This window comes from Podarcis erhardii (assembly GCF_964252035.2).
Source record: "Podarcis erhardii genome assembly, chromosome: 13".
NCBI lineage: Eukaryota > Metazoa > Chordata > Lepidosauria > Squamata > Lacertidae > Podarcis > Podarcis erhardii.
In genome coordinates, this window is record NC_138502.1 from 27,443,463 (window position 1) to 27,459,334 (window position 15,872).

The window sequence follows — 15,872 nt, forward strand, 5'->3', positions numbered from 1 at the left end:
TGGAGGTCCGTTCTTAACCTGAAACTGTTCTTAACCTGAAGCACCACTTTAGCTAATGGGGCCTCACACTGCCGCTGCGCCACCGCCACACGATTTCTGTTCTCATCCTGAAGCAAAGTTCTTAACCTGAGGTACTATTTCTGGGTTAGCGGAGTCTGTAACCTGAAGTGTATGTAACCTGAAGCGTATGTAACCCAAGGTACCACTGTACAATAAACAAAGTTAATTTTCAAAGCAGCATACACATAAAATCCAATCTTTTTTTGCAAATGGCACAGGCACACCATATTTCACTTTCGCCCAGAATTTTCACTGCAACCTTGACTCTGGCATAGCAAAAATTACGTTACAGGTTCTCGGCAGCAAGATCAATTCTGTTTAGCACCTGCAGGTATCTTTATCCATATTATTATACAGAATCAGAAGTGTGGCCTGAAGCTGGAACTTCCTCAACAGATGGCTATCCAGTCTCTGCCTAAAGACCGGACAGCCAACCACCCCTCTAGGTAACTGGTCCCATTGCCAAACTGCTTCAAACATCAATACGTTTACTCACTTTTTAATCCACACTTCAGTACTGTGGGAGGAACTTGATACCCGTGATAGGGAGTTACTACCACAAAAAATGGCAGCCCTGATCTGACTCAGCTCATTGTAATGCTACTGATCTTCTATCTACCTATTTCCCTGGCTTTGCCAATCTTAGCCAATGAGGTGAAGCACAGACAGGAACGAACCTGGTAATGACTTAAGCAACCTTGCCCTTCATCAGTGGCAGATGCTCAGCAGACATCTGAAGAGTGGTACTTAAAAGGTGTCATCCATCTGGTGGCTGTTTGTGGTACAGCTCTAATGAACATAGGTCCTTTCTTTTGGGTTTATGTGAGAAGTGTAGCAGCAGATGCTGAAGAGTAAAGGAATAAATAACATGTCAAGGTGTTCAGAATGGCCTTTAAAGACTAAAAGTATATGCTTGGGAGAAATTACAATCTGAAACTCAAAAAATAGGAATGGGTGGGAGAGGTTTAGATGGGTTCTTCTAATAATTTTCAAATGAATAGCTGGAAATGGAAGTTAAGGAACCTGAAAATGTTGAAAATCTGGCATGAGAATTCCATTATTGAAAGGATCCTGACAACATTTAAGTTAAAAATCAGAATCTTAAATTTGTAGCAGTGAAATAAGAGTTGATAAAATAATTTATTTTTGTTGTACTGTGACTGTATTAATAATTTCCTTGAGCACCCTCTAGTGTTGGTACAATGGAAATGTATTCACCCATCATTGCATGCTTAGATGTCAAACCTTCTATGATGGACCAGGCAGATAATGTGACTGGTCCTATTTGATCAGCATTAATTCATGTCAGCGGCTCAAATCAAGATGCTGGTCTTTACCTTTAAATCCTCAAACAACTTGGGACCTGAGTGGCTTAATGATTTCCTGCTCCACTATGTGTCCTTCCATACAAATAACACATTCCTGCTGCTCATAGTTTTTAATGTTGTTTATTGGGGTGGTTATTTTAGATAGGAAGGGTTTTTGTATAGTGCAGGGGTGGGTTATTGATGTTCTTATGCAACTTTAATAAATACTAATAGCAGACAACAGAGGATAGTATTACAATAATTTTACAAGATGTAGAGGGGTGTAGAACAAAGCTGACAGGTGGAGGTTACAGAAAAGACGGGAGACAGATGAGTATGTGTTTGGTTCATCATGAAGAAAGCACATGACGGCAGGAGAAAGGGAGCAATTGTGTATTTACAATAAAATAGACTGGCTCTGTTTTAAATGAATTAATTGAGCAAGTCTACTGTTTATGTCCACTTATACCTACTTACTTCATTGGTTTCCTATTTTGACTAAGGAGCAAAAGACAGAATGTTTACAGCCTGCAGTTTAAGAGACAAGCTATTACATCTGGTTAGCTGTAAGAGTTCATACAGTATTTCAAAAGCATCCTTCTCCCGAGTTGAATACTATACTTGGCCCTTTGCAACCACCTTTGCTCTCCGTGCTTTCTGATGCAGGGAGGATCCTCAACTCCTCTCCGAATAAACGGTTCGTTTTTATTTTTTAAAAACCCATGCACGATTACGTATGCAGCACAACACTCAGCACCCTTTTGTAAAACAATATTTTTTAAAAAAAAGATGTAGAACGATTAATTTTTTTAAAAAAAAGATTTAAAATGCTGCAACGTGAGGCTGCAATCCTGTTACTTACAAGGGAGTAAGTATGTATACAATTTCAATGTTAATGAATCCATTGTTTTGGGGCTTATTATTATTTGCCCCACAAAGAGAGGCGGGTTTTCACATTCTCTCACACACACTGCATGGTTTGTAGCGGAGGCAATTAGAAAAAGATTATTTGATTATTGATGTAAACCCCTAAAATGTATTTTCTATATTTAAGTTTTTACCTCTATTTTCAGTACATTTCATTTTATTGCCATGGCTAGTGGCTGATGCAAATAAAGATTCCTCTGGTTCTTATTTCCACACACCCGTTAGGAATATTGTAAACCGCCCTGGGATCTGTTGATAAAGGGCGGTATTTAAATTAAATAAAATCAGTAATTTAAACATATATTACTATTTCATTTCGAAGGCCCTTCCCACCGTCCCTCCCGCTTGTTTGCCGGGCTGCCGGCCTGCCCCCTCCTTCCCACCACCCGCTTTCAGGCACTTCCCTCTGGGCAGGGGAAAGGAAAAAGGGGGAAAAGGAAGAGGCGCGGCGTCGCAGCCCGCCGTTCTCTCTCTCTGGTTCCCTACCATGGAGACGGAGGGGGTGGAGACAGGGAGCGAGGAATCAATCCATTCGTCGGCGTTCGGGGATCGGCTCGTCGAGCCTGCTCGGCTTTTCCCGTCGTCCTCCGCGATAGTTGCTCAGTCACGGCCGTAGCCGGTGTGTGTGTGTGGAAGGTGAAGCCATGAAGCAGGAAGGCGGCTCTCGGCGCCGCGCCGGGTCGGAGAAGGCCAAGCCGCCGCCCGCGGAGCCCCCTCAGCCTCCCCCGCCGCTCGCCGACGTTGAGATGCACGAGGAGGCGGCCCCGGCCGAGCCCGCCTCGGGGGAGAAGTCCCAGCGCGAGCTCGACGCCGTCACGCTCGAAGGTGAGGTGGGGGGGGGAGGGGGAGGCAGGAGACGGGGCGCGCGGGGAGGGGCGTGGCTAGAACGCCTGGCGGCGGCGGCGGCAGCAACCCCCACCTTGTGGGTTCGATGAGGGCGTGGCCAGCGGAGTGCCCAGCGGCTATTGGCCGGCCGCGTTGTGTACCTGGAGAAAGGTGGAGAGGTATCCATCCACCGCCCGGCTGGAGGGGCGGGGCTAAGCTGCAGCAACGCCTACCTAAAATAGCCGGGTGTCCCGTGGGAGGGGAGACTTGGAGTATACAGCGAGGTGCAAGGGTTGGGGGGGCCTGGGGGGTTTTAGACAGAAATAACGCGCAGCATTCCCGTGTACAAACACCTTGGCCACTTGTGTAGCTCACAGCGGGCAGGTGTTTAAAAATGGGCGTAAATGTGCAGAAGATCCTGCAATCCTAATATCACCATACCGGGATTTGGGGCACGGTAGTGGTTTTTATATAGCCCAAGTTCTACATCATGTTTCCTTCGGAAGCTTTCACCCCTCTGCTTCCTGCTCTGCAATTTGCATCCAAGTAAACATGTACAGTCACCACTTGTGTGCTTCTGGGAGGAAGAGATTGAACACACACAAAGTTCGTTGCAATCAACAACAGGTGATGTGCTGCTCCAGTTTCCATCTTCGGGTTATGTTGGGTTAGCAGGAATGGACCCTGTAATATAACTCTGTAACACTGGAATTCCTTCTCTAAAAAGCCTTTCCTGTGCTCATCCTTGCATACTAATTTACATGTGTTTATTAAAAGTTCATTACAGAGAGGCTTTGTTTGCTGCTGCTAATTTCTGTCATTGTATGTGTATGACTGGGCTTACTCTGTTTTAGATCTTCTGTTGTTTGGTTGTTATGAATCTCCCTGACAACACATTGAAAATAAAAAAGCCGTTGTTAACATTTGAATTCATTTTCTATAAACAGCTTCATTTGGATACCTATTTGGGTGACATATTGTGATCTGTATGTGTATATTAAGATGGTTGTATTGCTTGTTGCATTATAAATGTGAGCTTATAATTTTCTGTTTGCTTTGCTTTTTCCCTTTTTTGTTTGTGTTTTTTTGTTTTGTTTTTCTTTAATAAATGTGCAATAAAAATTATTTAGGTTACAGCAAAGTGTGGAGAGAGTAGGCTGGTGAGTGGACCTGTCTGCTGGAAGAAAGTGAGCATGACTGAACCACTCAGCAGCGCTTTTGTAATCTCAATATTGATTTCATGCCAGTGACGTACAGTGGTACCTCGCAAAATGAAATTAATTTGTTCTGCAAGTTTTTTCGTCTTGCAATTTTTTTGTCTTGCGAAGCACAGATTTTGGAAAGGCTTCAAAAATCACCAAAGTCTTCAAAAACCTCAAAAAAGGCTACCACACCGCATGCTATGAGTTGCTCCTCGAAGTCAAGTCGCAACTGCACCCCCTGAATGCACGGTTTTAAGAAAAAGGAAACAAACTTGCAAGACATTTTCGTCTTGCAAAGCAAGCCCATAGGGAAATTCGTCTTGCAAAGCAACTCAAAAAACGAAAAACTCTTTCGTCTTGCGAGGCATTCGTCTTGCGAGGTACCACTGTATTGACTAAGGCTGCAGTCCTGTGCATGGTAACCTGAGAGAAAGTCTCATTGAACTCAGTGGCGCTTTCTTCTGAACAGACATGTATAGGATTGCACTCTGACCTCTGTAGCACAAAGATGGGCTGGTTTCTATATTGTTGCGGATGTCCAAAATGTGTTAAGTTTTTAAAGCAAGCTTTCATACTTGGGAACACTCCAACACTACGTACACTCAAATGGATACTGTAAATACACCTTACAGTTTTAAAAGATGGAGAAGAGTGGTTTTGGAGAGGAAGAGAGGCAGAAGTGGGTCAGAACTGAGAAAGCAGGACCATCAGATGACCACAGGGGTGCATCCTGGGCATCCAGAGCAGTTCACTGCAGAGGACCCTCTGCTTTAAGATCAAAAGTACAGTTGCATCTTCCACTCTTTGCTGCAGGAGCTATGGGTTATTGTGGCAAGTCATCATTGGATGTACGCAGTGGGCACAAAATTGCTTGCAGTGCCATTCATGAGAGCCAGTGTGGATTGGAATCCAGTTTACACGTAAATGGTAGGAAAGTGATACATGAGGGATAGTACTCATTTGACTTCAAGAAGTGCTCTTGAATGCACAGCCTTAAGAATGGTTTTACCATGGTAATCCAGTGGGTCTCTAAAGCAGATGTCAGGGGCTCAGGAGCAGAGGCACAGGGGAGAGAGGAAATGGAGAGCGAAGGGGAAGAATCTGAGGGCAGCGTAGGGGAGTATGACAGTGGCCCGAGAGATTCCATGAGCTTCTCCAGCGAATCAGAAGATTCCCAGAGGGGGGCGCCGATGGCCAGGGCAAGGGGGGTCCCAGGGGGAACGCACCAGAAGCAAGGGGCCAGCGGGGACTCCCAAAGCAGCAGCGGGGGATCAGGACCAGCTCCCCCACCAGAGCGTAGTGGGGGGGAAGAGTCCCATGTATCAGGGCCAGCGTCTCCTCCAGCAGGGAGAGAAGATGAGTCAGGGCTGACCACGCCTCTATTGGAGAGTGAGGGAACGGAGGGGGAGTCAGGTCCAGCTAGCCCCCCCGAAGGGGGAAGCAGTGACAGGAGCAGTGTAACGGTCAGGAGGAAGGTTGCCGGCTGGGCGCGGGCGTCAAGTTTGAATGTACAGGCGCGCGGGACAGCAGAAAACCCGGATTGGGAACCAGGTCCTAAAGCCCGCCGGAGGCAGGGGGAAGACTCAGGGGACTCAGCGTCAGAAGAGTCTAGAAAGGGCAAGACCCCAGCGGACAGGCGGACCCAGAGGAGGAAAGAGCAAAGGAAGAGGTGGAGCAAGGCTAGAGTCTTAAACTGGTGTCTGGGGGGGAGGAGATTCAGACGGAGCTTCAGCGGTCTAGAGTTTGAGACGTAGAGCTGCGCGCCGCGGCTTTGAAATCGAAACTGGACTTCAATAAAGACTTTTGTATATAACAACGAACTGGCGTTGGTCCTTTGTGAGCTGGGACCTCGGGCAGCTCTGACAGCACTGTTTTTCACTGACATACTACTTCTACCAAATGACAGGTTTACTTCTCTGTAACTCCCAAAGTGGCCATAACTACTTTAGGAATCTGAGTTAACTTCTTGTTTAGAGGCGCTGAGACCCTTGTTTTAGAGTCCGTAGGTTGCCTGATATAACTCTAGGTGTGTTCTTGGGTTTTGTGGTTTCAGCTTTGTTTTGTTTTGAGGTTTTTGGTTAAATGTTCAGTTGCTCTAACCGTTGGTAGGAATTGACCACCACACCATATAGCTTAGCCTATTCATCTAATGGTGCTGTTTGTTCACCATTGCAGACATTAAGGAACATGTGAAGCAGCTGGAGAAAGCCGTATCTGGGAAGGAGCCACGCTACGTCCTGCGTGCCCTGAGAGCATTGCCCTCCACTTCCCGACGCCTCAACCCCAATGTGCTCCAGAAAGCTATCAATGGCTTTTTCACATCTAACAGTGCTGTGCGGGACTTCCTCATTGGCTTCCTGGAGGAGGCAAGTCAAAAAGCAGGTTCACAGGAGGTTCTTACCAATAAAGCGAGATGAGCGCCGCAACCCCAGAGTCGTCCACGACTGGACCTAATGGTCAGGGGTCCCTTTACCTTTTTTACTGAGGCTTGGTGCATGTTTTGGAGAACTCCCACGTTGGCATCCTTCAAATGATTCTTTGGGGCCCAATTCAACATTGCTCTGTGGAGCGCTAGCATCATTTTGGTTTGTTGCTCAGTGTTGCCTGTGACTAATTTCAAGATTTACTAGCCATTCAGTTGCAATAAGTGGGCAACATCTGGTCTCCTTAAGCATTAAAATGTAGCATTCTGTGAGAATCAGAAGGTGGAGTGGGATGACACCTTCTCACTGCTCTGATCACCTCTCTCTTTGTCTCTATGTCACACTTTATAGCTTATGGACACAGAAGCTGATCTACAGTTCCGACCCCGCACAGGAAAGGCAGCCTCTACTCCTCTTCTGCCAGAGGTAGAAGCATATCTCCAGCTACTCCTGGTCATCTATCTGATGAATAGCAAGCGCTACCAAGAGGTAATGCACCACCTGCTCTTGTGTGCCTCATTCCCCAGTGGAAAACAAAGAACTGCCAGTGTTTGGATATGGATCTAGAGGGAGGGCAGAGAAATAAGCGAGCAAAATTAGACACTGTCCTTCGTCACTTTCCTCTCAGCCCAAACCCAGCTAGACACTTTAAAAAGCTGTAGGTTGAAACACAAAATCTTAACTTAGAACACCAAGTCTTGGTATAGACTCGGGTGAACTCTGTTTGGAGATGAGCAAGGGCTCTGCTAGGCCAATTCTGACCCAGTAATTTATGGCAGCCTGCTTTGCTTCCACCAAGAATATCCATGAGGGGCATAAGGGGTGCAGACCTTGTTTCAAAACTTATGTTTTTAAACAAGCACACGTTGCCCTGGAGCCCTAAGTGTCACTGTGAGGAACTGATCTATGCAGCCTTGCAAGCCCACCACATGAATTCTCTCTCCATCCAGGCCCAGAAAGTTTCAGACGATCTGATGCAAAAAATAAGTCCTCAGAACCGCCGAGCTCTTGATTTGGTGGTGGCCAAGTGTTACTACTACCACGCTCGCATCTATGAGTTCTTGAACAAGCTGGATGTGGTGAGGAGGTAAGCTTTTGATGTTGCAATTTTCTGGCCTCCTTCTTTCCTCCTGCATAATATTCTTATCCCAAGCATTCTTCTGACACAGCCTCTCTCCGTTCCTTCTTTCAAAGCTTCCTTCATGCCCGCTTAAGGACAGCGACACTTCGCCATGATGCAGATGGCCAGGCTACCCTCCTGAATCTGCTGCTGAGGAACTACCTTCACTATGACCTCTATGACCAAGCAGAAAAGCTGGTTTCCAAATCGGTGTTTCCTGAGCAGGCAAATAACAATGAGTGGGCCAGGTACCTCTACTACACAGGTGAGAGTCGGCCCTTCACCACTTTTTGAGATCCTGGGTGGCCTGGGGTCAAACATGCAGCTCAAAATAGGCACCTGTGTAACTGGTATTATGTCATCATATCTCTCCTCACACACACACCCCAACACAAAAAGTGAAATAGCCAATCCCTTGAAAAGCTTAGGCATGCTAGCCTCTCCCATAATTTATTTTGTTCTGCTGGCAAGAGGAAGACACAGGTTTTCTGTGCAGAACATGAAATCCCCATTGTCCCTCTGATTTCTGAGATTCTTCAACAGTTACACAAGTGTTTTCAAGCTTATTTATTTAGCCGTAGCTGCTAGAAACTTGCTTTGGACAGGTGTGGGAGCTAAGGTTATGATGATGCCAATTTCAAAACCAGATAACACACCTGACACTTGTCTGTTGTTGGCACTGACATCCAGGTTCATATGGGAACCCATCAAGCAACCTGTAGTTTAAGTCTTTTAATCTCAGGGTTGTGGGTTCGAGCCCCACATTGGACAAACGATTCCTGCATCCCAGGGGTTGTACTGGATGACCCCCGTGGTCCCTTCCAACTCTACAAGTCTATGATGCTAAGGTTGGTTGGATTAAGATACTGACAACGGAGAAAAAACTTTAACATGTTCATTTTACTAGCTGCTTAAGGCTTCAGGGCAGAGCAGAGAAATTTCTCCCTGCCCGCTTTGCTTTGTGTTACAGTGTTTTTCTACAAAAGCTATTTATTCACTTATTTTCACACATACTGTGTTTCTTCCAAATGGGGAACTCGAAGCAAATTACAGTTTTAAAAGCATAATGATGTGAAACAAATACTGAAAATTCAGCCTTAAATACATGTGCAGGGGCTCCTGGTACATGCATTGCCCAGAGACAGGAAGCTGTTACCTGCACTTCTGCAGGAGGCCCGTAGAGGCAGCATAGTCACTCATCAGCTGGGTTTTATATGTGCTGCACTCCAGGGAATGCAGCTGAGAACCTTCAACTCTCCATCGGCTGCCTAAGGCATAGTATACTTGCAAAAGGGAGGAAGTAACAAAGTGATGGACATTAAAAATGTAAATGAGAAAACAGGTCACTATTTTCATCTGCTATTGTTATGCTGCTCAGTATTCAGTGAGACATAAGGTGGAGAGGGTAACAAAGCTTTGATTCACCCGGGACAACAAAGAACTTTGGGCTAGACTTGGCTAGGGTAGCCCAGATTTGCCAGTACATGAACCGAGTGCCGTTTTTGCAAAGTGTAAGTTCCCTGCTGGCCACAAACCACATGGAGAATAAAGAGGGGCAGGATCGGCATAGGTGGCACAGTGCCCAAGAGTGACTGTAGCAAATAAGCCTTTCTTAAGGAACCTCCTATCCCGTTCCCCACTCCACAGATTCCTGTGCAGTGCAAAATCAACCCTGGGGGGAGGTGTTCTTTGGAGGCAGCTTTATCTTGTTATATCTCTGGCAAGCCGTTCTAGTGCTAATCTCCTATCCTATTTCCAGGACGCATCAAGGCCATCCAGTTGGAATATTCTGAAGCTCGGAGAACCATGACAAACGCCCTGCGGAAAGCGCCACAACACACAGCTGTTGGCTTCAAACAGACGGTGAGTGGAGACTAGCACCTCCAGGTGGCGCTGTGGAGCAGCGATGAAAAGGGAGTGCGTCTGCTCCTTGTACACAGAGCTCTCCGCAGTCCCGAGTCTTGCTTTGTGGTTGAGACAGCAGGACAAAACTGTATCTCTTGCATCTGTGCCCCTAGGTCCATAAGCTGCTGATAGTGGTGGAGCTGCTATTAGGCGAGATCCCAGATAGACTGCAGTTTCGGCAGCCGTCTCTGAAGAGATCTCTCATGCCGTACTTTCTCTTGACGCAGGGTAAGTAGCGCAGCTGGTGAAGACGCAGCAGCCCATCGGTACTGCAGCACTGGAATCCCAACAAAAAACCCTAGAATGTGGAATAAACACTCTTTAGTAACAATGCAATTCTCCCCCCCCCCTCCATTTTAAGTGATTTCAGCATTCTCTTACTAGACAGTCCATTTGAATATTTATTTCTTGCATTTATATTCCACCTTTTATCCAAGGGTTCTCCCCCTCCTCATTTAATTCCCGCATCAAGCCTGTCATGCTCTTACAATCAGTAACCTCTTTGATTTGAAAGGTGTTGCACTAAATGTTCTTGTTTTCTTTTGCACATAAGGTGTGCATAATACAGTGCATTTTTTTAGCAGAGGGAGGCCCTTGTGGGCACAGAGCTATCGCCCACTTCCCATCCTTCAAACACCATCAGCCATGCAAAACTGGTGGGGACAGTGTGCGCACGGCAGTGCCCACCCACAAGCACTTAAAAAGTCAGGGTGATGGTTTGTTTGACTTTGCAACACATACCCCTTTGTACTTTGTACTCAGTTTTGTGGTGTAGCCCTTAAACACACTGCACACTAATCCAAGGCCTCAGCAAGGGGATAAATTTACTGGTGCACAGGAGAGGGAGTTAGAATTCCTAGGCTGCAGTTACTTACACACGTACATGCACACACCACATGTATGTGTGTGCATGCAGACCATACATATGTACACCATGTTTCGCCTTTCTTGAATCTCTCTTCTTTCCTTGCAGCTGTTCGGACTGGGAACCTGGCCAAGTTCAACCAAGTCCTTGATCAGTTTAGTGATAAGTTCCAGGCCGATGGGACATACACCCTCATCATCCGGCTGAGACACAATGTGATTAAGACAGGTGAGCAACCACCAAATCCTCGAGTCATGATATGATATCACATCTCAGGACAACATGGGGGATTGGGTTTGGAACGATGTTTGAAATCCCAACTCAGCTGTGCATCCACAAACATGGGAAGCTGCCTTCGTCTGAGTCAGACGACTGGTCCAGCTAGCTCCGTATTGTCTACACTTAACTGGCAGCAGCTCTGCAGGATTTTGGGCAGCGTTCTCTCCTAGCCCTACCTGGAGACTCTTGAGCTTTGAACCTGGGACTTCATTCCTGCAAAAGCAGGTGCTCTGTCACTGAGCTTGCTGTCTTCACTATAAACTTCTGAGTTGCTAGTGAATGTATCACCTTCCTTTGGGGTGTGCGGGTGGCAGGCAGGTCCCTGCTCCTGCAGAAGCTGCCACTTGAGCCAGAGGGAAAGGATGGCAGATACCTGGTGGACGCCCCTTAAGTGTGTTCACCCCATTTGCACTTTTTAAAGGTTGCCTTTCTGTCTCTTGTGTAGGTGTCCGCATGATCAGCCTTTCGTACTCGCGCATCTCCTTGGCTGACATCGCCCAGAAGTTGCAGCTGGACAGCCCAGAGGATGCTGAATTCATTGTTGCCAAGGTGAGTGCCTGCAGTGTTGCCTTGGTTACTGAGTTGAATAGGAATCCCTACTTACCCTCTCACTTGGTGAGGCTCTTAAAGCTCTGATCACCTCTGGGTCCTGAAACAAATGCCATGATGTATCTGCCAAGGATTAGGGGTTTATCCTTCAGTATCTCACAAGATACTGAAAAATGCCAGGGGTTGGGCAACCATAATCCAGATAACTCGAAGCTCTGATTTCCCGGCATGGAATATACAAGCTCTAAATGTGTGCGCAGGAAAAATATGAGGGACCTTTTGGCAATACAGACTGTGTCAGGTAAAGGCTCACACCCGTTTCTCCTCCTCATTCTGCCCTGTTTACTGTTAGCCCTCTTATTTCTCTCTCTGTCCACAGTCTACACAATGAGCAACTGGGTGAGGCAGTTCGATACCAGCCTCAGTAGCAGACTATTAATTTCGTTGTCCCCGAGAGGGGGCAATGACAATAAAGATATTATTATTATTATTATTATTATTATTATTATTATTATTATTATTATTAATTCCCTCAAACTTCCAAAGGATTCAGAGGTTATTGCTGTGTGTTTTGTTTCTTAGTCAGCCCTGTTCATGTGAACTAATAAAATGGGAAGCAGTTCTGAATGTGTGGTGGTGAATGCTTTTCCCCAGAAAGACCCACCATAACCCAGCTGGAATGTGAGGGTGTGGCCTTTTGGAAGACTTGCCTGTCTCTCCCACCTAATCTCTCAATGCTGGATTAATCATTGAATTGTAGAGTTGGAAGGGACCCCGCCGAGGGTCATCTAGTCCTACCCCCCTGCAATGCAGGAATCTCAACTAAATCATCCATGACAGATGGCCATCCAACCTCTGCTTAAAAGCCTCCAAGGAAGGAGAGTCCACCCCTTTTCATGGGAGTCTGTTCCACTGTCAAACAGCTTCTTACCACCAGAAAGTTCTTTAGCCGGAATCTCCTTTCCTGTAACTTGAATCCATTGGTTCAGGTTGTAGCCTCTGGAGCAGGAGAAAACAGAATCATAGAATGGAAGAGTTGTCTTGGCTCTTGTGGATATTGTCATTGGAAGGCAACTGACGATGTGCTGCCTTTTTCCCAGGCCATTCGGGATGGCGTGATTGAAGCCAGCATCAATCATGAGAAGGGCTACGTCCAGTCCAAGGAGATGACTGACATCTACTCCACACGGGAGCCCCAGCTGGCCTTCCACCAGCGTATCTCCTTCTGCCTCGACATTCACAATATGTCTGTCAAGGTAATGAAGCAAGTGTGCAGCAGTTATCTTGCAGCGGGCATTCCTGGGCCTGCCTGCATTTGCACTGGATAAAAAAGTGGGACTTCAGTCCTGCTGTTGGAACTCTTGCAGCGTGGTCCTAAGCATGTTTACTCAGAAACAAGCCTGTTGTTTGCATTGTTTGTACTTCTGCCATTGAAAGTCCCTATGGCAAAGTTTCTTGCTGTGAGGCCTGCCTCCCAATTCATAATTGCCTGCCTTTTCTTATTCCCTCCCATTGTTTCTAGGCTATGAGGTTCCCACCGAAGTCTTATAACAAGGACCTGGAGTCTGCAGAGGTGAGGATTCCCAAGCCATGTGTACATTGCACTAAAGGGATTAAAATTCTGTGCCAAGAAAGCTGGATTCTGTGACCTATATAAACTATGTAAATCAAGCACATTTGCACCATTTAATCCATCGTGTTTGCTCTTCTGTGCGATTTATTATAGTTTCGCTAGACAGAGAAGGGGCAAGGACACTGAAGCCCTGCTGAAATACTTCAGCAGCTTTCTGTGATTGCCGCAGATACCGCCCGCTTGGTTTCAAACATATTTTCATAATCAAAGGCTAGATTTTTTAAAAAATGAAAGTTGTTATCGGTAGGAGTTAACACATCTTATAGCTATTTGAAGTTTTTCTTGCAGCAGATTCAGGCAGACCTGCCTCCTTGCTTTCTTGGGTTTACATTTCCTTGTTTTTGTAAATACTTCAGGTTTGTCTTTGCTTGTACAAAATCTGAAACGTTAGTTTTGTATGCTGATGTACTTGTTTAGGATCCATTTTAACACACACCAAATGCACAGAGGCATGTCTCTGGGAGGTGGGGTGAGGCAGACTAGCCTCTGTGACCCCACAGCCTCCCTTGTTCTTCCATTGTGGGTGGGTTTTCAACATTTTGATGCTCTAAGTAACTAAGTGTCGGGTAAGCCATAGGAAGAGTGCTTCTTGTTGTTTCAGCGTGGCCAAAATAGTAGCCAGCAACATAAAAGTGTGCATCTTTTACGACCTCATTCGTTCAGAGTAAATAGCCCCAGAAGCATAGTTCTCATTCAGTTTAAAGATATAGTTCCCCTATAATACTTATTTACCCATAGGAACTTTAAGAAGAGAAATGTGAGGTTGTATGAGATGCCATCCTTTAGCTCTCCTTTTAGGGAAGTGCCTTTTCATCTCAACCTGCAGAGCTCCCCGTTCACACGGTTTCCCTTTTGCTTTGCAGGAGCGCCGGGAGCGGGAGCAGCAGGATCTAGAATTCGCCAAGGAAATGGCAGAGGACGACGACGACGGTTTTCCTTGATGCTCTGGGGGGTGGCTGCATTTTTTTTGTTTTTGTTTTTTTTGTTTCTTGCCCAATACAAACCATTGTCTACTGGCTGAAACCCAGAACTTGCCTTTCTTTCTATATTCTGCATGTTTGGGGGTGGTGCAGAGGGGAAAAAACCAAAACCCTCTTGCTGCTTGTGGTGGAGGAAGCAGCACCCCAGATTAAAGGGGTGGGCCTCCCTCTAAACTAAAGGCCACTTTGTGGTTTTCAGTCATGGATGTACCCGCAAGGGCCTAAATGAATTCACAGTTGTCCTTACCGGTTTTTAGGTGGACGAATGGGGGTGGGGGAGACGAATCTGGTGGCACTGTGAAACACCTCTTCAGCTCTAGCTGGGCAGAGCAACTGCAGTTGGAGATTTTTGTCAAACTTTGTTTAGGGCTTTTAAATAAAAGTTTGGGGGAAATGGAATGTGCCTTTTGTCCAGGTTGATGTTCAGTGCAGCAGTCTCGGGGTCTTTGGAAATGTGGGAGCTCTTGCTTTCTCTGCTTAGTAGACGATGGCCTGGAAATTTTAGAACTCTGAAGTTACTGGCAGCAAAATACTGGCATAAGAAATCGGTGAAAGACAAAAAAAAGGAACAAACAATGGAAAAAATGAAATACATGAAAAGTTAAAATTTGAAACAAATGGGACAACACAGCCCATTTTCACCATCTGGAATAATATGGTATCTGCAAATTTGGCCTCCTGATTGCTCACCTTTTCCTTCAGATAAGTTGTGAACATTTGTCCTAATACCAGTTATGAACTGGCCCTAATACAAATAAGTTTTCCCAAGAATCTGTAACTTCCTCCTTGTGAGAACTGTCCATTTACCAGTACCTTCCATTTCCTGTTCTTTAACCAGTTACTAACCCATAAGACAAACTGCCCTTTTATCCCATGACAGCAGTATACTTGGGAGCCTTTGGTGAAAGTTCCAAGTATATCATCAACCCCTTGATGTGTTTGGAGGCCTTGGCTCATGCCTGTTGAAGATGTCCCTAAGTTGTACTTGCACTGACTACACGTCTGCAGAGGCCAAATCTATTATTTTCAACCAACCTACTCTTTGAATAAAGCAGCATTTGTTAACTGATGATGCTTATTTGTGACAGCTGCAACTGCTAATATTGATTCATTTGTTTAAAGGCACAAAGGCAAGCCATGCTCCCCTTGCCTAACCCTGCACACAGGCTTACTAATTAATCCTTAATTTGAGCCAGAAACCTATTTCCAGTGTTGAAACCTCAGACCTACATGCTGCTAAGTAATAGCAATGAAGGGTACTCTTAAATTATCTGACTTTGGCCACAAGCTCTCAGGGCTATTTAAAAATGTAACACATAAAAAAATAATAATTTCCAACTTGTCCAAATTTATTGTGTTAGTACTCCCAACACATTTTACTTTTCATTTATTACGTGTACGGAATGCACTTTTATTGATAATCCCAGAACATTCACTGAATAATGAACACCAAGGGGGGAAATGACACCTTCTGAAATTTTAAAACTTTCCTGTTAAAAAGTGGCAGTTTCCTCTTTGAATTTAAGAAGCTGCTTTAATCAGAATCAGGCCTCTGGTCCATCTATTTAGACCTTCACTTCTGCAACTGGCAGCAGTTTAGCTACACCTCAGGCAGGCAGGGAGGCATCTTTCTCAGCCTTGCTGCCTTTGACATCATTGAACGAGGACCATCCACAGGCAAAGTGTTATATTCTACCATGTAGCACTGGTGTTTGCATTCTTTCCACCATGAATTGGTATTCTATAGGGAAAAAAGCAACTAGCTATAATCTTCCTCTAAGTTTTCTTTATTTCAAG

At 45.6% G+C, this 15,872-nt stretch overlaps 1 protein-coding gene and 1 long non-coding RNA gene across 3 annotated transcripts in view; one reads left to right on the plus strand and one right to left on the minus strand.

Annotated features, from left to right (window-relative positions):
- The window catches only part of LOC309327682, a 7,229-nt gene extending 4,353 nt beyond the window's left edge, over positions 1-2,876 (minus strand). For both annotated transcript variants that reach the window (XR_014150621.1, XR_014150622.1), the window contains exon 1: positions 2,781-2,876. This is a non-coding gene — a long non-coding RNA (uncharacterized lncRNA). The remainder of the gene's footprint in view (positions 1-2,780) is intronic.
- Positions 2,852-14,474, plus strand: PSMD3 (proteasome 26S subunit, non-ATPase 3). The gene is made up of 12 exons (XM_081837026.1): positions 2,852-3,119; positions 6,497-6,687; positions 7,096-7,233; positions 7,695-7,831; positions 7,939-8,129; positions 9,624-9,727; positions 9,883-9,997; positions 10,743-10,862; positions 11,359-11,462; positions 12,563-12,718; positions 12,985-13,035; positions 13,959-14,474. The coding sequence occupies exons 1-12, from the start codon at positions 2,939-2,941 to the stop codon at positions 14,034-14,036; spliced, it is 1,566 nt and encodes a 521-aa protein (XP_081693152.1). The 5' UTR covers positions 2,852-2,938; the 3' UTR covers positions 14,037-14,474.
- The last annotated feature ends 1,398 nt before the right edge of the window (positions 14,475-15,872 follow it).

Coding starts and splice junctions, on each gene's coding strand:
- PSMD3 (XM_081837026.1), top strand. CDS start 2,939: ATGAAGCAGGAAGGCGGCTCTCGGCGCCGCGCCGGGTCGGAGAAGGCC. Junction 3,120..6,496: donor CGACGCCGTCACGCTCGAAG/GTGAGGTGGGGG, acceptor TCACCATTGCAG/ACATTAAGGAACATGTGAAG. Junction 12,719..12,984: donor TTCACAATATGTCTGTCAAG/GTAATGAAGCAA, acceptor CATTGTTTCTAG/GCTATGAGGTTCCCACCGAA.